General features: G+C 39.6%; 1 protein-coding gene across 1 annotated transcript in view; it reads left to right on the forward strand.

Moving 5' to 3' along the window:
* The first annotated feature begins 4,609 nt into the window (after positions 1 to 4,609).
* LOC106883965 (amyloid protein-binding protein 2) overlaps positions 4,610 to 24,461 on the forward strand; it is a 38,774-nt gene continuing 18,922 nt past the window's right edge. Inside the window, exons 1-7 of the mRNA XM_089342377.1 lie at positions 4,610 to 4,770; positions 16,241 to 16,329; positions 19,158 to 19,309; positions 19,616 to 19,739; positions 20,764 to 20,932; positions 22,598 to 22,654; positions 23,670 to 23,702. Of these exons, the coding sequence (XP_089198503.1) occupies positions 4,630 to 4,770; positions 16,241 to 16,329; positions 19,158 to 19,309; positions 19,616 to 19,739; positions 20,764 to 20,932; positions 22,598 to 22,654; positions 23,670 to 23,702 (765 nt within the window). The 5' untranslated portion in view covers positions 4,610 to 4,629. The remainder of the gene's footprint in view (positions 4,771 to 16,240; positions 16,330 to 19,157; positions 19,310 to 19,615; positions 19,740 to 20,763; positions 20,933 to 22,597; positions 22,655 to 23,669; positions 23,703 to 24,461) is intronic.

The raw sequence follows: 24,461 nt of genomic DNA on the forward strand, positions 1-24,461 counted from the left end.
TGCCATGGGTGCCTTACACAACCAGAAGGATCAGTCTTAACATTTCTGCAGGGTACAGATACCAGGCACCAGGTATCTCAGTCCTTTGTCATCTTGCCTGAAAGGTCCAGCTTCCTGAGCTTGTTCTTCAGTTCTTCATCCCATGTATGTTTATATGATAGGAGAAAACAACATGGTCTTGAATTTAGTACTCCATAGTTTCATCTGTTGTGGAGGCACATGGCCTAGTAGTTAGAGCAGCAGACTTGTGGTCAAAGGATTGTGGGTTCGAATCTCAGACCGGGTGATGAGTATGTTTATGAGTGAAACACCTAAGCTCCATGTGGCTCCAGCAGAAGTTGGCTGACTCTTTCCTCCTGCATGTTGCAGCACACCTGCGATGGACTGGCATTCCGTCCAGGTTGGGAACCTATATGCCAATATGGGGCTAGTGGAGAAGACAGACCCCAAGTTACCGTGCAGCAGACTGAATGGTAAACCAGGTGGTTGAGAAGCAAACTTCTTAACCACAACCACTCATAAATCTGGTTCCAAATTATTGCAGGAATTTGTGTATTTGAACAGTGCATTTCTTCTGTTCTGCCTCTGCTCACAACATACAATAACACCCATTTGTGGCAGAGCATGTTCATCTACCATCATTTTGCTTTTAATGTCCATTGTTTATGCTAGCATGGGTTAGATGAGTATACTGACAAAGCACCATTTTACAGCCAAGGGCAGTAAGCTGGCAAAATCGTTGGTGTGTCGGACAAAATGCTTAACACCATTTCTTCTGCCTGTTTTTCCTCCTGCTGCAGTTGACTTCGCCTTTCTTCCCTTTGAGTGCAGATTATCTGCTGGTTTGGGGCCTTCAAAGACATGTGGAATGAGAGATCCTTTACTTGAAAAACAGGTAAGGGTGAATGACAGGAAGGGCATCTAGCTGTAGAATAATGGTTACAAATAAGCACCTGTTGAGGACTGCGGGTCAGTGTAACCAACTTAGCCCTTCTGCAGGCCATCTGAAATTTGTAACCATTATTCCACAGCTGGATGCCCTTCTTGTCATTCACTCTTTCCTGTCTTTCAAGTAAAGGATCTTTCATTCCACATGTCTTTGAAGGCCCCAAACCAGCAGATAATCTTTTGACAAAGAAAATAGCAATAGAAGCCATGACTTCAAATCCAGTATAGTTGGTTTCTTTTGCATTGTTTTTATAAACAAGAAAAACACCAGCAGTGGATTTAAGCATTTTGTTTAACTCTCTTGATACAAACCTGCCTGAGTCTGCCTTTGGTTCTGTGCTACAAAATTAGTGTTTTTAACCCTTTGATATTTAAACCAGCCATATCCGGCCATAATATTTTACCTGTTTTAACTTCAAACCTCTCACACCTGCCCTACAATGTTATTCTAAAGATAAGCAATCACATCATGGAAATCTTGAAGTTATGAAATGATGCATCTTTAATTCAAAACAATGTGAATAAATAAGCATTACATTTGATAGAGTAATCTGAATGCTAAAGGGTTGATGCATTCTAAATTAAAACCTTTTCATCAAAATTTCTTGCTAATTTATGTTCTAAACACCAGATTGATAATGGAAAAGTTATTTTTTGCAAATTCTTCATTATTTTCAAAATGGATTGAAACAAAGTCAGTTCATTTCAATAGAAATATGGTAAAAGAAGGATTAAAGTGATTTAAAAACCTTCCATCAAAATTTCATGTTCATTTATGTTCCAAACACCATCTCAACCCTTTCATTACCGTATTGTGAGATGCTCTGTGTTTCTTTCAATTAATTTCAGATATAACAAAGAATTTAGTAAAATGACTTCGTTATCATTAAGCTAATATTAGGAATATAAATTGTGACTAAGGTTTGGTGGAAGATTTTAATTCAAAACTTATGAAAACAAGACATTTATACTTAGAGCCAGGTTGATTTCAAAAGGGTGAGGAATTGTTTCTCTATCATATATTTTAACCCTTTTTTTACCCTATTTCTGTTGAGATACTCTGTGTTTCTTTCAATTACTTTAAATATAACAAAGAATTTAGTAAAATAACTTAGTTATCATTAAACTAGTGTTAGGAACATAAATTGTGACTAAGGTTTGGTGGAAGATTTTAATTCAGAACTTTTGAAAACAAGACATTTGTACTACAGAGCCAGAGGCGGTTTCAGGTGGGTTGGTATGAAAAGGGTTAAGAATTGTTTCTCAATTCATCAATTCACTGCCGGTTCTCCAATATCAGTTCATGAATTTTCATGATGTTTTCATTTGTTTAGGTCAATGGTTGCTCTGGATGAGGTTGGTCTTCAAGTGACAAATGACCATTCCTAAAGCATGGAAACCACTTGTAAACTTGTGTTTTTTCTCATGGTAGCGGCCTTGTAAGCTGTTTGAAGCATGACAACTGTTTTGGCTGCCGTTTTCCCTAGCAAAAAACAGAATTTCATAGAAGCACACTGTTCCATCATTTCAACCATTGGCCAAAAGGGAGAAGCACTGTGAAGCAGAGACTCACCACATGGCAGTAGGAGTTGAGCTGACACTGCTAGTCAGCAGGGTTACATCAAGCAGCTTCTAGTGACAGAAGCCTGAACTACAACAGGCTTGTCCCACAGAGAGCATTTCTGGTTACTTTTGGGTGCTCCCTTATACATGCACACACACATACATACGTACAGGCACTTCACTTGGTTACAGTGACCTGATCTGATCAACAGAACAGCCTGCTCATGAAAATAACACGAAAGTAGCTGAGCACTCTACTGACATGCATACCCCTAATATAATTCTCAGGGAGATCCAGCATGACAGAATGTGACAAAGTTGGCCCTTTTGAATTACAGGTACAACTCAGTTTTGCCAGCTGAGTGGACTCCAGCAACGAGAATTAAAGTGTCTTGCTCAAGGACACAACACCAGGAATTGATCTTATGACTGAGCTGAATACCCTAACCACTAAGCCACGTGTCTTCACTACACACACACACACACACACATTGATCTGTCTGAAGAAGTGGCTGCATATTGTGGCCATTCTAGATTAGGGGTTCTCAACCATTTTTTATCTATGGACCCCTTTGATTACTATTTTATTCTGGTGGGCCCCCACCCAACCATTCAATTTTTAAAAAACTAGTTTTATAGAAATCTCTTTCAAAATTCCTATTTTGTTTCCCCCACATTAACTTATATAGGTTGAACTATGTAAAATGTTAAAGAAAGAAACCTCACTCTTTCTTGCAATACATACATCTAAAGATAATTTTTTGCAGGGGCTTTTAAAATATTGTGGATCTTCTGTTTACTATTTTGTTGCATGGGTCCCCAAAAAATCGTATAAGCACCTCCAGGGACATATGGACTCTGGATGAGAACCACTACTCTAGATTAACAGGCAACGTGACCAACGAAAACAAATTATCACACTCCATGTTTGTATTGAATACTTCTTTGGATTGTTACTTATGGATAACAGGATGGACAGTTAGCCAATAAGCCCTCAATTATACCTTTAATCTCTCGGCATGACACAAGGCCACTTTCCTCAGTACAACATCCAACTCAGTTGAGGGATCTTTGTCGTTGTAAGCTACCTGGGACCTTACTGGAGCTGGTGCCACATAAAAAGCACCAATACACTGGTTAGCGTTAGGAAGGGCAGCCAACCATAAAAACCATGCCAAAGCATAGTCCTCTGGTATGCCAGCGCCTGTCAAACTGTCCAACCCATGCCAGCAAGGAAAACGGAGGTTAAACGATGTTACACACATACACGCGCGTATGTGTGTATATCTATCTATTGCTATATTTCGGGATGGTTTTTTTCATCCCCAAATAGACACACGCACTATATATTCGTTCGTCACTCGTTTATTACTGTTCTTATTTTATCTTATGTCCATTGTCCGGAAATTTTTCGTCACATATCTGTGACCTCTTCTGCGACCCTTTCCATCCACGTGTGTCTTCCTGCGCCGCTCAGTCCATTCCGTATATAAATACATACATATATATATATATATATATATATATATATATATATATATATATATATATATATATATATATATATATATATATATATATATATATATATATATATATAATATAAACAGTTAATTTATATATAATTCTATGTCTATACACGTATAATATAAATTTTAAGATAATTATAACTCATACATACATTCATATAATCGTTTAATTATTCAATATCGACTCAGAGACAAATATACGCTCATTTGTGAATCAACGTGAAAGTATTTCTGCACATCGTTTTTTAAAAAAAATGATTTGACATAACCCGGAAGTGATTAGCAGCAGCAAGCCCAACCAGCCAGCCTGCCAGTCAGCCAGCCAAACCAACATGCCAAGCCAGCCATCCAGCACACACGCCAGCCAGCCTGCCTTCTTTCAAACGAATACTTCAGTTTTTTTTTTGACACTGAATAAGTAAAAAAAAATTAATAAATAAAAATAAATAGAAAACGAACTCATAAAAATATAAATAATAAAAAATTAAAATTAAATTTGAAACAAATAAATAAATACATAAACGAATAAGAAAAAAAAGTAAACAAAATAAAAAAGCAAACAAATTTCCGTCTCCCGTCACCGATCAAGATGGCGTCGGCTTGTGTGCTACAGTGGGCTCCCGACTCTTTGTATAACACAGCCATATCAGCTACCGTGGCCAACTATAGTGTGTTTAGGAAGGACATTCAGAACCTGACGGAGAGTGTGCAGTTTGATATATTTTACAAGGTAGACATGTTTTGCTTACAGCTTTGCAAACACGACACACACACACACACACACACATATATACATACATACATACACATATACAGTGTACATTTCCTCTGATCAATTTCTCTCTCTATATATATGTATATATATTATCTATCTATCGATACGATATTATTAAATACTCATACATTTAAAAATTTTACTTCATATTACTGATCTATTCCTCATAAGGTTGTAGATGTATTGACAAGTATAGTTAGCTACATCTATCTATCTATCTCTCTCTCTATATATATATATATATACATATGTATGAATGTGTATAATCTTCGTTAGTGTATATGTGTGTGTGTATTTTTGCATGCATTCATGTATAACGATGCACTTACATGTATTCTTGTGGTTGTTCCGTATCTGCATCGGTATATATGTATGTAGGTGTGTATCTGCATGTATGTTCATATATATTGTCGTGGATGCTTAGGTGTGTATGTTTATATATCAGTTCCATCCCTGATTTGTATATGCGACAAATATTTGTAGTTTTATCAATTTAGTTAGTGACTATCATAAACATACAATGTTTCCCCCCCACCTTCTCGGTTTATTTATAGCATGAATGAATTTATGCGAATATCAAATATTCTATATATTATTTGCAAATATCCATTTAAACTACACCTATGTAATATGCATGTGATTATACACCTATGTATATGTATATTAGTTAAATGTTTATATTGAGTATATACCCTATATATAAGCTTGTATATAATTGCTGTATGTATATACTTATATATATATGTGTCTGTGTGGTCTATATATAAACAACGAATATTTTAGGAAGCAGCCTCTATAGAACAACTTAGATGATAGTTGATCCTTAAGATGCATATGTAACCTGCGTATTACACACACACACAGGTGTGCTTCGATAAGTATTTTACATGTTTATAATAATCATCTACAAGTTTACCTCTAACAAGGCGTGTTGTGTTTGTGGCACATAAAGGTTGTAGATGTGTGTGTGGATATTGTTGATTTATTTATACCTTGTGTTTGTGTCAAAAACCCTTATTAGGAAACGGCTGTATGGGAATTTGTATACACTCACAGGTATACGTTATACATCCATGTGTATACCTGAGTATATTTATGTGTACGTTGGCAACAAATCTCCACTAGTATCTTACAAGTCCCATGGATCGGTTTGTACCAATGTAGTCAAGTATCTCAAGTAGAAATAAGTTTGTCTATTTTTTATGTAGCACCGTGTGTGTATTCTTTAGGCTGTTTGTCGGTCTCTCCCGAACCATTTTTTATTTCTTATATATGCTCCATTTGAAATGAAACAGTCGTAGTTTTCTGTCTCCGTCTCCATCTATTTCTCCATATATCATTTATTTCCCGGCATTCTTTCGGTATGCCCCTCAGAAGCGTCAAGATTCATTGACGTTTCTGAGAGGCATACCGAAAGAATGCCTATTTCCCTCTCTGGTCGATAAATTCCATCTCAATCTCCTGTTTCTTCAGCATGCCATTCTCTTATTTCATTGCTTCACCCTTCTCTCTCTGGAGCCTTAGCACAGTGGCGTGATTTTAGATGGAGGAATGTATACCACCCGAGGTAGCCGTTGAGTTTCCCCTCCCTGGGGGCCCTTCAGATCTATATAAACTTATAGAGCAAACCTAAAAGTGCTGACCCATAAAAACGTCACTATGCTACACCTTTGCATCCATTTCTTGGCTTGCTAGATATCGCAGCGAAATCTCCCTCAGTATACCAAAGAAAATAAGTGGGGTGGGGCGGAGGAACGTTCGATAATGTAGTTAGATGCTTGATGCCTAAATTATAGATGTGGTGGACATGGCTAGCAGACCACCTTTTATCACAACTCTGCTCAATCCCTACTGACCAATTTGGGGTAGGGGTAGACAACATCAACAACATCCCTCTTTTCCATCTGCAACTCACAACTTGAGGGGAACTAAGACTACATACGGAATAATATATCGCCTGGCAAACTACCAATTTAGCCATCTTGTGCTTCTTGAAGAAGAAAAAAAAAAAAAATCAATAATTTCTTAAATTGATACCAGAACATCAATTTATAAGTTGATATTTATTTTATTAACCCTGGGGGGTAAAAATAAAGTTGAGGAGAGTGATGAAGCACCTGGAATATATTAGAATTTGAGCTGGCACAGGATAAGCTTGTTTCCCAGGGTTCAATCCTGCTGTGTGGTACTTTAGGCAAGTGTCATCTACTGTAGCCCCTTGATGAACAAAACCATCTTGAGTGGATTTTGAAAATAGAAACTGTTTGCATGGGTTGGACAGCTCAACATGAACTAACAAGCCAGAGGGCTGTGCCAGGCTCCAGTCTCTGTTTTGGCATGGTTTCAACTGCTGGAGACCCTTAACACCAAACCACTTTACAGAGTCTACTGGCTTGATTACTCAAGTTTTCACATCGTCTCCTTTGATATAGTCACCCTGCGCAGCAATACATTGGTCCCAGCATTCCTTCCACTTTTGGAATCCAGCCCTGGAAGTAATTTTTCGTGAGTCAAGGACTTTGTGCAATTCACTCTGGATCTTGACAACAGTGTTAAAACAGCGACCTTTGAGCAGCATTTTCATCTTGGGGAAGAGATGGAAGTCCGCAAGTGCTAAATCTGGTGAATAGGGTGGGTGTGGAAGTGATTCCATGTTGTTTTTGGCGAGAGACTCACAAGTGAGGAGAACTCTGAAGAATCCAATTTTTTTCGCTCCCCAGATCCAGTCACTTTCGCTGAATGTCCTATCCTCCCTCAAATGCTTCAAAATGTCATAATAGAACTCCCGATTGATAGTCTGGCCCTGGGGGAATGAATTCTCAATGCACAACATCACATTTTCTAGGTGATGCTCATGGCAGGTCCTCCAGATCGCTCATCATCTTCCAGGGATGTTCTTCTGCTTTTGAAGCGCCCATTCCACTTGAAACATTGTGTACGACCCATTGCCTCATCATTATAAGCTTTCCAAAGCATACTCAATGTCTCTGTAGCAGACTTCCCAAGTTTAATGCAAAATTTCACGTTGGCTCTTTGTTCCTGTCCATGACAAAATTGCAGACTACAGCATAGATGTGATGACAAGAACACACATTTCACAGCTTGTGAAGTAAATGTAGTGATGTCACTCGGCACACTGCCTCATGGTCACTGCTAGCTCTCACTGTGCACAAAACTTTGCTGCCATCTGTTGGCATGCTACAGAACTAGTCCAGGAACTTTTTGATACCCTCTCGTATATATGTATGTATGTATATGTTTATGTTCACGTACCCTTGTCTTGACAACATGTGTTGATTGTAAATAAGCATCACTATCATATAAGCAATGATGTTTGTTTCCAGTCTTCCATGAAAAGCATGTTTGACCATGGCGGAAAAATATTATCTTGCTTTGGAAAGAGGTGAGGGTTAGCAACTGGAAGGGCATCCTGTTGCAGAAAATTTTGCCTCAACAAATTCTGCCTGATCCCTACAATCATGGAAATGTGGACATTACACAATGATGATAATAAGATACTCCTCACCTTTAAATTTGTAGCTTTATGCTAATCATCATCATCATCATCATTTAATGTCCATTGTCCATGCTGGCATGGGTTGGATGGTTTGACTGGGCTGGTACACTGGAAGGCTGTGCCAGGCTCCAGTCTGATTTGGCATGGTTTTTCTACGGCTGGATGCCCTTCCTAATGCCAACCACTCCGAGAGTGTAATGGGTGCTTTTACATGCCAACAGCACGGGTGCCATTTGTGTGACACCGGGGTGCTTTTACATTCCACTGGCACGGGTGCCAATTTGCACGACACCGGTATCTGCCACAACTGTGATTTTGCTCAGCTTGATGAGTCTTCTTCTCAAGCACGACATAATGCCAAAGGTCTTGATTATTGTAAGAAATTATTAATATTAAATAGACTGGTTGAACGTGGTGAGATGGCTGAATCATTACTGTGCTGGGCAAAATGCTTAGCAGCATTTCATCCATCTTTACATTCTGAGTTCAAATTCCATCGAGGTCGGCTTTGCCTTTCATCTGTTCAGGGTTGATAAAATAAGTACCAGTTGAGCACTGGGGTCAGTGTTGTTATCGACTAGCCACCTCCCGCAATGTTACTGGTCTTGTGGCAAAATCTGAAATAGGGTCCTGGATGGCAGAATTAGCGGAGCGTCAGTCAAAGTGTCCTAAATTCTTTGCCGTATTTAGTTCTTTTTATGTTTTCGATTTCAAATCCACCTGCGGCCAACTTTGCATTCTTAATCCAACTGGATTGGATTAAGAAAATCCACTCAAATACTGAGGTTAATCTTTTTTTACTTGTTTCAGTCATTGGACTGTGGCCAAGCTGGAGCACATTCTTCGATGGTATAGTAAAAAAAAAATCAACCTAGAGCTCTTTTTCTGTTAAAGTCTAGTACTTATTCTATTGGTCTGTTTTGCTGAACTGCTAAGTTACAGGGAAGTTCAACATCAGTTGCCAAGTAGTAGTGAGGAACAAACCCAAACCCTTTCTCTCTCTCTCTCTCACACACACACACACACACCTTATATACATATATGGCAGGTTTCCATGCAGTTTCCATATACCAGATTCACTCGCAAGGTATTGGTCAGCCTCGGGCTGTAATAGAAGACACTTGCCTAAGATGCTGTGCAGTGGGACTGAACCCGAAACCCTATGGTTGCCAAACGAGCTTCTTAACAACACAGCCATGCTGTGATGAATAATTAGGAAAATAAAAGTTGACCAATTAGCAGAGTCGTTAATTAGTGTATTCAATAGACTGTCTAACAGTATTTGACTGCCCATCATTTCAGGAGTTAGTAAATGTGTACAAATCAAGGGTTGTAAATTGGAGTAACATAAGAGTGCCATATGGTATACCTTGTGGTGTTCACTCTAGACACTTTGTATTCCGACAGCAACATCTAGGATGATGACTCTGGTACCAGGTTGTATCAGACTCTAAAACAGTAATTCTCAACCAGGGTCCATATGGCCCTTGTAGGTCCATATAAGATTTTGTTAAAATTTGTCAGCAATAAATTGGTTATACCTCTCTCTCTCTCTCTCTCTCTCTCGTGTCATGGCATATTCATGCCGTTGACGAATCGTGGCTTGTTACTCCTCCATTTATTTTCATCTCTTGCAGCATCACCCAGGTCCTTTCTCGCTCTGCATGTTCATTCTCTTCTTCATCTTCAGTCTCTGCCTTCCACTTGCTCTTCTTCCCACCAGCTCAGTCTCCACCATGTAACGCTCTATTCCGTGATACTTCTACAACACCCAAAGTATTTTAACAATTTTTTCATACAATTCCTAATAATATTTAATTATAAAAATATAATATGACTTTTTAAACGTTGAATGGTTGTTTAAAAAGTAATCAAACGAACCGTAGGGAAAAAATAGTTGAGAACCATTGACCTAAAGTGACAGCCTTTCTCTTGGACAATACACCCATTCTGTCCCCTCAAGCATTCTCCACATCTCATTCCCCTAACATCCAGTCCTCCATCACTCCTCTATCTACAGTACTACTCTACAACTGTGATCACTCGGGAGTCAGTACACATGCCCTCTCCTATGAACCTTTTCAATCCCTTGATCTCATTATTCTCCCTTCTTGTCCCTATTTTCACTAGTCATCTCTTTTCTATGCCTACAGTTATCTCTCCCTTCTACAGTGCTCCATATTAACACCTCACATACGTACTACCATTCTCAGTGCCCTCTCATAACCATCATCATGCTCACTATAGCCACCCTTATGTACCCCTACGTCTCTCTTTCCACCATTCACAGACCTCGTGCATCACCCCTTCATTCCTACACCTTTTGATCCATCTTTCTTCCTGAGCCACTTCTGCCTCTCTCATCTTACCCACCTCTTCATACTGATATTTCCCATCTCTGCTCCTCCACCCTTGTTCATCACCTCTACCCCATTCCTAACCATCTGTTACTCTCCCCTCACATTATGAAAGCACCCACTCTCTTTTTCTCTGTATGCTCACCTTCTTGTACCTTGAGAGTTTGTTCTGACACCCCATTACTACCATTTTTATCTTCTCATCTATTCCCTCCAACCCTTATATAATGTGGGGTGCCATTTATAGCAAGTCACCTACACTTGTCCCTCTGTTGTAATTTAGCCTCTCAGTACCTCGGGGGTTTTCAAACTTTTTGACTTGCGGACCCCTTTATATTTCAGGCTTTACCTTAGGGACCTCCTTATAAACGCTTATGAAATTTATACATAAATATTTGCTTAAAATAACATTTTTACATTTATTTATTTAACAGTATTTAACAAATAGGTTTATTGTCAATTAAAAGATTTCGATTAAAAAACATATATAAAATCAAATTGCCCATAAAAAGTATTTGCTGTCTACGGACCCCCTGTGGTCCGCGAACCACAGTTTAAAAACCCCTGCAGTACCTGGTTTAAAACCACCCTCTCCACTTTGTCATGGGACTTTTTCCTGTTCTTTTTCTGGCTTACAATTCACTTAATGGCCTCACTAGTGCCAGTAGCATAAAAAAAAAAAAATGCACCCAGTAAACTCTGTAAAGTGGTTGATGTTAAGAATGGCATCCAATCGTAGAAACCAAGCCAAAGCTGACATCGGAGCTCAAAGCAGCCCTGAGGTTTGCTGGATCCGGTGAAACCATCCGATCTGTGTCAGTACAAAAAATGGAGGTAGGATTAGGTTGTTGGTGACTATTAGTAGTCATCCATAACTGTCAGCCTTTCACAACAAAATCCTTGCCCAGGCCTGCAGCTACAGGATCAATCCTGACTGGTCTTTAGAAAATGTCTTTCTTCTTCACTATTTATTCCCATTTTGATCTCTGTTTTATGAAGCATGGCTGTGTGGTAAGAAGCTTATTTCCCAAGCACATGGTTCTGGGTTCAGTCCACTGCATGGTAAGTTAGGCAAATGTCTTCTACTATAGCCTTGGGCTGACCAAAGCATTATGAGTGGATTTGATATACGGAAACTGAAAGAAGCCTGTCGTATATGTTTGTGTGTGTGTGTGTTTGTCCCTCAGTATCTCTTGACAACAGGTGTTGGTATGTTCATCTCCCTGTAACTTAGCAGTTTGGCAAAAGAGACTGACAGACCAAGTTCCAGGCTTAACGAAAGATCATTACCAGGGTCAGTTCATTCAACTAAAACTTCAAGGCGGTGCCCCAGCATGGCCATGCTCTAATGAATGAAACAAGTAAAAGATGAAGGAGTATATTATTTAGTGCGAGGCAGTCTTTAATAAAGTATATCTCTGCTGGAATGTGATTGTTTCTGCTGGGTCATGGAATATTTTGTTTGGGTTTAACCCTTAAGTGGTTCCTGATTCAGCAAATCTGTTGATCAAAGCACTGGATGTTGCTGCCTTTCAGCAAAGTTGCTGCATCACTTCCTTTTCCCTAGAAGTGTTATGTATTGAGAAAACAATTCCTCCATTTTCAACTAGAATTAATGTGTTTTCATACTTATTGGGTGCAGGTGTGGCTGTGTGGTAAGAAGTTTGCTTCCCAACCACATGGTTCCAGGTTCAGTTCCACTGCATGGTACTTTTCAAAAGTGTCTTATACTATAGCCCTGGGCCGACTGAAGTCTTGTGAGTGGATTTGGTAGACAGAAACTGAAAGAAGTCCACCATGTGTGTGTGTGTGTGTGCCTGTGTTTGTCCCCTTCCCTTTCCCACTGCTTGACAACCAGTGCTGGTGTGTTTATTGCTTATGTCCCTATAACTTAGTCTCACATTGTCTTTACGTCCTGGGTTCAAATGCTGCCAAAGTTATTTTTGTTGCTCGTACTTTCAAGGTCAAGAAAATCAAGTCCCAGTCAATTACTGGGGTTATACAATTGACTTCTCCCCCCCACCCGCACCCCCCAATCTCCTCAAAATGAGAAAGAATCATTATTTGTAGTGTTGTGGACAAAAAGGCTTCGTGGTATTTCTTTTGGCTCTTTACATTCTGAGTTCAAATTCTGCTGAGGGCAACTTTACCTTCCATCCTTTCAGGGTCAATGAAATAAGTACCAGCCAAGTACTGGAGTTGTGTGATTGTCTTGCCCCCTCCCCTCAAAATAACTAGCTTTGTACCTAAATTGGAATTGGAAAATGTTGTGTTTTCCTTTTTTATCTTTGAAAAAGATTTTCTAGAACAAGAACCCACAAAAATAAGGACGATGAGGGGTTTGAGCCCTTAGACTTGCAAATGACTGAGTGTTGTTTATGCCTTCCTCAAGTTCCTCTTCTTTCCACTAGGTTGGAGTCTTTGCCTCATCATCGAAATGTATCCTTATTGTGTCTTATCCATAAGTATTTCCATGGTTATTACTCTGAACTTTCTGCTCTCGTACCTTCTGTCAACACCTTTTAAACATGTCACCCATTTCTCGTCCCAACTGCATCATTTCTCTGTCGAGTTTCCTCTTAGTCATAACTCCTTTTGCTTTGATAGTTTCCTTCCTCAAACTGGAACTCCTGACCATTGCCTTGCTTTCCTCTGCTTTACAATATTCAGTCCTCTAAGCTTTTTGGCGATCTACATCTTTTGAATTAGTAGACCCCCTTCTTTTCCTTCTTTGCGGTCCCTTACACTATAGTGGCCTCAAGCCTTGATCACAATAAAATTGTATATAAAAAGAAAAAAATCATTAGTGAGTGGAGCGTTTCTAACTGGAAATGGTAGGTGTGGCATGGAATTCGTTCATCTAGGTTGTAGGACCAACATCTCTCATTTTAGTACTGCTTCGATAATTAATCAACTATGTGGCTAATGATTTTACTTATTATGGTAATTTCTTACTTTGGCAACGGAATAGAAATTTTTGGCAGAGGAAATGCATACTTAATTCTTTTGTTACCCTTGTATTTCTGTTGAAATGCGTTGCCTTCGTTCCAGTTGATTTTGGAAATAGGGAAGAATTTATTGAAATAACTGTCATTATTAACCTGGGGTTTGGAACACAAATTGACATGAAATTTTGATGGAAGCTTTTAGTTGAGATCACTTTAACTTATTTGTTACATTTTTAAAACCCAGTTGTCTACACCTTTATAGGAGTTATTTGCTAGCCCCTTGTACAAATCTCTTCCCCTTCCCCCTTCAATATCCCCCCCCCCTAACACTGACTACTTTCTTGCTCGCTTCATTACCACCCCCCTCACAACAATAGAGCTATTCCTCTCCTCATATTCTACCCCAGTGGTTTTCAATTGGTGTTCATATGGCTCTTGATGGTCCATATAAGATTTTGGGGGCCCCATGTAGCAAAATAGTAAACTGGGGATCAACAATAGTTTTTTGAGGGACCCTGAAAAACTTTTTCTTTAGATGTATGTATTGCAAGAAACAGCTAGGTTTCTTTCTCTAGCATTTTACATAGTTCAACCTATATAAGTTAATGTGGGGAAAACAAAATAGTAATTTTGAAAGAAGTGTCTATGAAACTAGTTTTTAAATATTGAAGTGGAGTGGGTGTTCCACCAAAATGAAACAGTAATCAAGGGCATTCATAGGTAAAAAAATGGTGGAGATCCCCTGCTCTACCTGTTCTCATAATCTTGCATAAACTCATCTCTCACTCCCTCTCTTATTTTCCTTTCATTTGTTGTGCCTCTCTCTCTCTCTCCTTTCGTTAGTAGTGCCCCCTCCTCTCTCTCTCTCTCTCTTTCTCTCTCTCCTTAGGCTCTTTACTCATGCAAGCTGCAAGGTAACCTTACTGGTATTGGTGACACAAGAACAGCACCCAGTACACTCTGTAAAGTGGTTGGTCTCAGAAAGTGCATTCATCCCTAGAAACCCTGCCAAAACTGAGACACTGAAGCATGATGCAATCTTCTGACTCATCAGATCCTGTTAAATGAGCCAACCATGCTTAGAATGGAAAGCAGACGTAAAAATGATGTTGGCGATGATCTCATTTATTATAGGATAAAGGGATTAACATGTTGTTTTTGCTGTTTCCTTTATCATTTTATGTTATTTTTCAGTTGTCAGCTGTTTTGTGTTTCACGCTAAACCTTCACAAACTGGTTTCTGTTTAAATTCTGTGTATTGTCTTCGATATATTTATTCTCAGGTGGTCTTTACTCCTTTTACTACCATAATTCTGTGGAAATACGCTGTTCTTATTTCAATTAATTTTCAAACTAACAAAGAAATCAGTAAAATAATTTTGTCATTATTAAACTGGTTTGGAACATGAATTAGCATGAAATCAACGTATTTATGTATGTATGTATATAAATATTTGTGTGAGGGTCTGTCTGTTTGTCTTTTCTTGTCTTGATGTCAGGCTGCAGTTGTAAATGATTGTCACTGTCATACAAGCAGTGTTGTTCCTTTCCAATATTCTAAGAAAACATGCCTGGCCATGGAGCAATATTACTTTGCTTGAAAGCAGGTGAGGGTTGGCAAGAGGAGGAGTATCTGGCTACATAAGATCTGCCTCAACAAACTTTGTCTGACCCATACAAGCATGGAAAACTGTACACTCACATATACACACACACACATATGTTAATATACACCTATATACTTACATACACATACAACACATATATCATCATCATCATCATTTAATGTTTGTTTTCCATGCTGGCATAGATTGGATGGCTTGTCAGGAACTGGTAAAACCAGTCTGTTTTGGCTTGGTTTCTACAGCTGGATGCTCTTCATAATGCCAACCACTTTACAGAGTGTCTTGGGTGCTTTTTACATGGCACCAGCATGTGTCCTTTCTACATGGCACTGGCATAGGTGCATTTTATATGGCACCAGCACAGACACTTTTACACGGTACCAGCATGGGTGCTTTTTACATGGCACCAGCTGTTTATATTTGTTATTCCCCCCCCCCCCCCCACCTCTGCCAACTCAGGTTCAATTTCCAGTGGGAATCCCTTCACATATGTTGCTAATGCCATTCACAAAGATACAGATATGATTTTTTTTCCCTAAAAATTGTTATGTGATAGTATGAGAATGGTAAAAGGCGGTGAGCTGGCAGAAACATTAACGCGACGTGCTAAATGCTTAGCGCTATTTCGTCAGCCGCTACGTTCTGAGTTCGAATTCCACCGAGGTCGACTTTGCCTTTCATCCTTTCGGGGTCGATTAAATAAGTACCAGTTATGCACTGGGGTCGATATAATCGACTTGATCCGTTTGTCTGTCCTTATTTGTCCGCTCTGTGTGTAGCCCCTTGTGGGCAGTAAAGAAATAAGAATGGTAAAAGTAGTGTTAGAAGGAATGATATACCTTTTAGTATTTACATTTGTCCTATGTGCTTGATCCTGAGCCAATAACCAATTCAGTCAGCCTTAAATCTACCCCAAAATATGTAGGACCTTGTTAAAATTCATCAGTATTCTTTATTTTTTTTCCTTTTTTCTCACAGCTTTATATGAAAGGAAATTTATATACGCTCGGAACGGATTTGGCAGAAATTGATAATTTTGCTAAAATATTAAAAGTCCTTGACAAAAGGTAAGTGTCTGACTTACGTCTTCATTCTTTTACCTGTCTATTATTACCTTACCCCACCTCTTGACCTTATTCTTTCATGTTACCCTTTGTTGCTTTGGTGGTGTTTTACAATCTTCCTTTTCTCCCTTGTTTCTGATCATTGTCATCAGAGACACGAGGTTATTGTTATTGTTTGATGTCTGCTTTTTCCTGCCTACATGGGTCAGGCAGGGAATACTGAGGCAGAACTTCTAGAGGGGGATGCTCTTCCTGTCGCCAACCCCCATCTATTTCCAAGTAAGGTAATAATTCCCCATGGCCAGGCTTATTTTTCTCATAGAAGACTGGAAACAAACAACCTCGCTTGCATGACAGTGATGTTCATTTACAATCATCATGTGATGTCTAGACGAGGACGGATTGACACACACACGGGGGGACACATGGACACACACACACACACGATGGCCTTCTTTCTGTTTCCTGTTTACCAAATCCACTCACAAGGCACTTGTCAGTCTGGGGCTTCTATAAGTAGAAGATCCTTACCCAAAGTGCTGTGCAGTGGGATTGAACCCAACACCGAAGGGTTGGGAAGCAAGCTTCTTAACCACACAGCCACACCAGCATCTATTGATGATGCTTGCTATCTCAAACAAACATGATTAATATTTGAAAAAAATTTGGTGTCTGTAATATAATAAAAATAATAATTGTTACTTTAGTTAGCTCTGTAGGCTAATAATAAATATCTTTTATTGCAAAAAGCTGTTACATAAAACAGAAGCAATATTCGATTGAAATAGCCATCTATGTATCATAATTAATGTAATTATGATACATAGATGATACATGGGTCAGGAAAAAGTAAATTTATTGGAGATAGTATCTTTTAGTGTATTGTTTTAAAAACATTGGCTTGACACATAAAAATAGCTTTATTTTCCTCATCTCACTGGATCTTCAATTCTATTTCTATTTATTTAACCTTCAGCACAGATAATAATAATTAATTAAATAATAATTAATGAACTGTTTTGTTACTATATTTCTGTTGAAACACACTGCTTTTGTTTCAGTTAATTTTGAAAATGATGAAGAGTTTATAAAAATAACTCGGTCGTTATTAAGCTGGTGTTCGGGACATAAATTAACATGACTTTTCAATGGGAAGTTTTAATTGAGATCACTTTAAAACAGGAACGTTTGCATTGTAGAACCAAGTGGAGTCTCAGATGCTTTCGTATCACAGGGGTTAATCAATGCTGAAACACAACATAATATCAACTGCTTAGCATTCAGATGACTCTATTAAATGTAATGCTTATTTATTCACAATTATTATTTTGTGAATTATCTTTTATCTTTTTACCATTTACTTGTTTCAGTCATTGGACTGTGGCCATGCTGGGGCACCGTCTTCGAGGATTTTTAGTCAAACGACTCAACCCCAGTACTTTTTCTTTTTTTAAGCTTGCTTGATCTCCTCTGCCGAACTGCTATGTTACAGGGGCATAAGCACACCAGCATGGGTTGTCAAGTGGTGGCGGGGAACACAGAGAAAGGCACACACACACACACACAGGCATAGGTGTAGCTGTGTAGTAAGAAGCTTGCTTCCTAACCACGTGGTTCTGGGTTCAGTCCCACTGCGTGGCAACTTGGACAAGTGTCTTCTGCTACATCCTTGGGCCAACCGAAGCCTTGTGAAAAGATTTGGTAGATGGAAACTGAAAGAGGTCTGTTATGTGTGTGTGTGTGTGTGTGTGTGTGTGTGTGTGTGTGTGTGTGTGTGTGTGTGTGTGCCTGCCTGCCTGCCTGCCTGCCTCAAGCACCGAAAAGTACTGTTGCCAAACCAGGCTGAATGTCCAGTCAGCCGAGCCAAATCATTTCTTTCACTGCTTCTTCCAACTGATAAAGTTTCTTTGCTTTCTTTTGAGTCTCACTGCTACAATTAGTTTCCAGGCAACTCTTGCTGTATTCTTTTTTCCATGTGAAATGTGTCAGTAATTTTGCTTTGTAAAGCATCCAGTCCACATTGTGAAGTGGTTGGCATCTGGAAGGGCATCTAGCTGTAAAAACTATGCCAAAACTGACCTCACATGTGCTGGTACCATGTGAAAAGCACTCAGTCCACTCTACAGAGTGGTTGGTGTTAGGAAGGGCTTCCAGCTGTAAAAACCCTGCCAAAACAGATACAGTAGCCTGGGGTAGTCTTCTACTTGTCTGGCTCCTGTCAAACTGTCCAACCCATGCCAGCATGGAAGGCAGACGTTAAATGATGATGATGAGGAGGATTGATCTCCAGTGTACTGTGAAGTCAAAAAGAATAGAGGTCAGAACAGAAAGGGTATGATTCAAGGGAGATTTGGTTTATGTTTCTGCCAGATTGAGCAACTGCTTTGAGGTGATCTCAGAAAATAAATGATGGGTTAGTTGTACTACGGGCGATTGCAGATCGAATTGGAAGTGCATTCAGATTACTTATTTATTCACATGGTTTTGAATTAATCATGCATTAACTTGTAGCTTTTGAGATTTTGAGGACATTTTTGTCTATTTTTAGAATGGCATTGTAGGGTAGGTGTGAGAGGCCAGATCTGGCCGGTTTGAACATAAAACAAGTAAAATAATGGATGTGGCCAGTTTCAATGCCAACGGGTTAAGATAGGGAAATAGTCAGAAGAAATGCAAGAGGCAGACTTGACAATATGGACAGAAGGACTGAGATGATAATGATGATGATGATGATGATGGTAGTTGTGGTAGTGGTGATGATGATGACGATGATGGCTGTGGCAATTGTTATGATGATGATTATATATTTTGTTTTATTTTCTCGTGAATAGGTGTCTGCTGCACCATTGTTTTCAAGCACTTATTGACCACGGGGCCCAGGTGAACGAGATCCTTGCCAATGAGTTTTGTAAACGCTACCAACTTTCAGGCCATCTGAATGAGAACGAGAGGAACAAAGCCATCCAACTTGGCACTGCACTCGGTGAGACAATGGAGTTTCTTACGAAAAAAACAAATTGTTCTGATTCTGTCTTTTACAGTCCATTGTTACAGAACTCCCTCCTCCTCACTTTGTCTTTTCCTCCCCCGTCACTCCCTTCTTCTTTCCTTATCTCCCACCGTCCCCATCTCTCCCTTCCCTGTCTCTCCCTCTCCCATCTCTCATCCCTCCATCTCTTCCCACTCCCTCCTGATCCCCCCTCTTTTCCCTTTCTTTCTCTCTATAGAAATAACTATATTGAATGCTTAATTAAAATTTCCAAATAATTTATTTGTCTCTTAATTTCAGCGAGTTTCTTCAATGAATCTGGTTGGTTCTTCAGCAGTGAGAGAGTTTACCACACATGTCGGCTACTTTGTGACCAAGACAAAACCTACAGTGGACTATGTAAATTGTTAGAGTGTAATGTCAGGTAAGAACTGCCATTAAAAGAGCTCTTCTAATTCTTGCTAAAATCAGGAAGGCCAGCTGATATCCATCATCATCATTTAACGTCTGTCTTCCATGCTGGTATGGTTTGACAGGAGTTGGTAAGTATTGTGTTGATAGACATTAACATACCTGTGTGCTTAAAAAATGGACTTATCGGAACTCTTATGAAGAATAATGTTTATCATTGATGATGACAGAGGGTGTTTTGGGGTCTTGTGCAGCAGTGGTAGAAATATGTTGTGTGAAGACATTACTTTACCTCTGCTTTGTTAAAGCATATATCCAGACTTAACCCTTTCATTACTGTATTTATTTTGAGATGCTTTGTGTTTCTTTCAATTACTTTAAATATAACAAAGAATTTAGTAAAATAACTTCGTTATTATTAAGCTAATATTAGGAACATAAACTATGACTTAGGTTTGGTGGAAGATTTTAATTCAAAACTTAAGAAAACAAGACATTTGTACTCAGAGCCAGAGCTGGCTTCAGCCGGGTTGCTAACGAAAGGGTGAAGGATATAAAAGTAAGCTTGGGGACTGTGCCAAGTTCCTCTGTATGTTTTGGTATGGTTTCTACAGCTGGATGCTCTCCCTAATGCCAACCACTTAACAGAGTCTGAGTGGGTACTTTTTATGTGGCACTAGCATTGGTGAAGTCTGCTTTGGCATGGATTTTATGGCTGGATGCCCTTCCTAATGCCAGTCATTTTACAGAGTGGACTGGATCCTTTTTATGTTGCACTAGCACTTGCAAGGTCTGCTTTCACATGGTTTGTACGGCTGAATGTCCTTCCAAATGCTCCCCCACTACTCCTGCTCGTGATCAGAGATGCACATATCGTCAGCCACCAAGGGACATGCTCAACTGGTTAAAGTCAAACAACTGACAAGCAAATCTGTGGTATTGAGCAGAATATTTGCTGTAGCCCATCTTTTATACCAAGACAAAACAATGTACATTATTGTTATTATTCTTTCTCTTTATTTCTTTGTTTCTACCAGATTACTTCATGTACAGAATTCCAGTTGTAAATATAGAGAAGCCAATGAAACCTTCAAAGAGACATTTAAGATATTGAATATATTGAACCAGGCCAATATATCCGTGAATAAGGCCATGTTGTATGGTGAATGTTGTGGTTTATTTTTTGCAGAAAGTCAGTATGATCAGGTAAGCATGTTAAGGGGGAAATAACTCAAAACAGGACTTTGTCAAATTTTAGTGGGGGTTTTCATTGCCTTCTCTCTCTCTCTTCCTTACTATTTACTCTCTCACTACTCCTCATGTTCATGAATGATAATCCCAATCACTTCTATCACTTTTCTCATCTGTTGTCTTTCCTCCTCTCATCATGCCTGTTTCTTCCTCCCTCTCATGTTTCTTCCTCTCTCACTCCAGCCACTCTTTCCCTCCCTCTCATTTGAGTGACTCTTTCTCTCCCTTTCTCTCTATCTAAGACAAAAATACTTCCTTTCGCCCTGTTGCACTCAGCTGGACACTTCTCTCTCTCTCTCTCTCACACAGACATGCACACACTTCTTGTGACACCACACACACACACACACACACTTCTTGTGACACCACACACATCTAGTCACACAACTCACGCCTCTCCTCACTCCCCTCTCTATTTCTTTCTCTCCTCCTCTTATCTCACCTTCTTTATCACTCCACCCTTTAACACTGCCCCTCAGGTTTCAATTCTCTCTCTCTCTCCCTTTTATCCTTTCCTCACTTTTCACTTCTATCTCCCCTAATACCCGAAATCAGCAGTTCTCAACTGGGGTCGATACAAAATTTTCAAGGTCCACTCAAGTAAAATAGTAAATTGGGATTCTACAATAATTTATTAAGGGCTCATAAAAAAATTTTGCCTTAGATGGATCTATTGTAAATTTCCTTCTCTAATATTTTGCACAGTTCAACCTACACAAATTAATGTCATTATCATCATCATCCTTTAACATCCATTTTCCAAGCTGGCATGGGTTGGAGAGTTTGACCAGAGCTGGCAAGCTAGAGAGCTGCCCTAGACTCCAGTCTGATTTGGCTTGGATGCCCTTCCTAATGCCAACCACTTTGTAGTGTGTGCTGGGTGCTTTTAATGTGGCACCAGCGTGAGCACTTTCACACAGTGCTGGCAGGAGTTCCTTTTACATAGCGCCAGCACAGGGCTGTTACAGGCCAAATCCCCTTCACCAGGGGATGCAGCTGTAACACTTTTGCTGTGGAGGACAGGTTTTCTTGAGTTCAGCGAAGTGCCAAGGTATATCGGTCCTTTGTCGTCTTGTCTGAAAAACAAAATAGGGTGGCATGGGATGAGGAGGGACGAGGAGCATGTTCTGAGGAGGGTGATTGCGTTTGATGTAAATGGAGCGCGAAAGCAAGGTAGACCGAGGAAAAGGTGGAGGAGAAGATTGGGAGGGTTGGTTTGAGAAAGGAAGACTCCCAGAACCGAACGAGATGGTGTGAGGGCGGTTGCTGTGGCATTGAGGCAGATCCAGCCACACCCATTAACGGACAAAACCTGGATTTAAAATACTGAATGAGTGGTTATGGGGATCCACCAGGCTAAAGTAGTTAGCAGAAGGGTCTATTGGTAAAAAAAAAACTGGTGGAGAACCAGTGCCCTAAACAAATATCTTCACCAACCCAACTGAGGCGAACCAGGTGCTGCTGTTGCTGTCCTCTTACTTCCCTTAGTGTGGATCTTCCTTGTGAGGAGATAAGATTGTGACGTGCGTGAGGAAATGGAATGGAGATTGTGTGGGTCTCATTCCCTGACTTTCATGGCTTCTTTCTGTCTATTGATTCTGTTTTCTCTCCTTGTGACAGGCGTATAAATATTGCAATCTAGCTGTTCAACAACTCACACCAGTTTTATCACCGAGGGTAAGTGGCTTTCTACATTCACTTCTGTTTATCTTTTACTGGTTTCAGTCATTGGACTGTGACCATGCTGGGGCACCACTTTGAAGGGTCAAACTATTTGACCCAAGTCCTTATTTTTTTAATAGTCTTGTGCTTATTCTATTAGTTTCTTTGACAAAAACTCCCAAGGTATGGGGAATTAACAGATCAATACTGTTTATTAAATGGTGGGTTTGGTGTGCAGCAAATACAAACACTCCCACACATGACAGGATTCCTCACAGTTTCTGCCTACCAAATTCACTCACAAGGATATTGACCAACCCTGAGGCTTTAGGAGAAGGCACTTGCTCATGGTGCCTTGCTATAGGACTGAACCTGAAAACATGTGGCTGTAAAGCACACACAGTTTCCATCTATCAAATTCACTCACAAAACATTTGATTCAGGGCTATAACAGAAGACACTTGCCCAAAGTGCTGTGCAGTGGGACTGAAGCTGAAACCACATGACCACAAAGCAAGCTTCTTAACTACACATGCACACACATATGTACACATATAAGAAAGCTTCCACACAATTTCCTATTTGCTTTTGTTACATTTATTCAAATCACAAAGAATTCCTCTCAACACATGGCTGTGATGCTCCCCCACTACTCCTGCTCATCATCAGAGATGCACATATTGTCAGCCAGTAAGGGACAAGTGGTTAAGGCCAAGTAACTGACAAGCAGATCTGTGGTATTGAGCAAAATATTTGCTATAACCATATTTCTGCTTCAGCAAATCAGTGCTGAAATGTAATGGAAAAATAGGTCAGTTTCAAAATGTTGTTCAGGTTACAAAAGTGAAGTTTGAAGAGAATAGTAGTCATATCATTTGATTTCTAGGTAGAAGCAAATGGAAAATAACACTCACTGACCAAAGACACACAAAACAATTTTTTTTACACAGTGTAATTGATGTAAAACAAAGGTTTTTTAAAATGTTTTTATATCCCTGTATTTAACAAATTTTCCTCTTTCTTTTCCTAGACGATAATTGATGTTCTCCGTCAATGTGCCAAGGTAAGGACAAAACGGTTTTTTTCTTTTTCATTTCTCTCTCTTTCAGTTCTTAACAGTGGTGAATTGGTAGAATTGAAACTACCCATCCTCTGATCCACTGACCACATCCTCTCGTGTGCTCCGTTTCTCGTAGCTTGGAGAGTTTGTTCTGGTCCGCCATCACCACTGTCTTAATCTTCTTCCTAGCTACTACTTGTGACCTTTATATAATGTAAGTCTCTATAGTATTACTCTACAGATGTGAAAACTGGAAAGTGACAAACAGTGGACGGCTTCCAATTCACATACTTAAGAGCAATACTTGACATCGAGTGGCTGCAAAGAGTCTGAAATGTCACAAGAGGCAGCAATGGCCATCAACAGAACCAGTGACAAAACATGACACAAACGCTTGAACTGGATTGGACATATCCTCAGACAAAATCGAGAAAGCAATTGTATGGTGGCACTGAAGTAGGAGACTGAGGTGAAAAAAGCAGCAGGGTACCCTAAAACTACATGGTGAAGGACCACTGACGAGGGAAGGAGCTGAAGGTGGAGAAGCTAGAATGAGACCAGAACAGTAGCAGAAAACGGCTGGACGGATAGATCCTGTTGTGGCCTTATGTATTTGATGGTATGGAGAGAACTGACTGTGGTTGTCCCTCTATCGTACTTCAGCTTCCTCTCGGTTCCTGGCACAAAGCCACCATTCTGTCCTCAATGCCCGACTCCCTTAGTTTGGGGAGTGTTTTTCCTTCTCTGTTCTTTGTCTTTGTG

The sequence above is a fragment of the Octopus bimaculoides genome, chromosome 26 (assembly GCF_046866305.1).
Source record: "Octopus bimaculoides isolate indiv1 chromosome 26, ASM4686630v1, whole genome shotgun sequence".
In the NCBI taxonomy this organism is placed as follows: domain Eukaryota; kingdom Metazoa; phylum Mollusca; class Cephalopoda; order Octopoda; family Octopodidae; genus Octopus; species Octopus bimaculoides.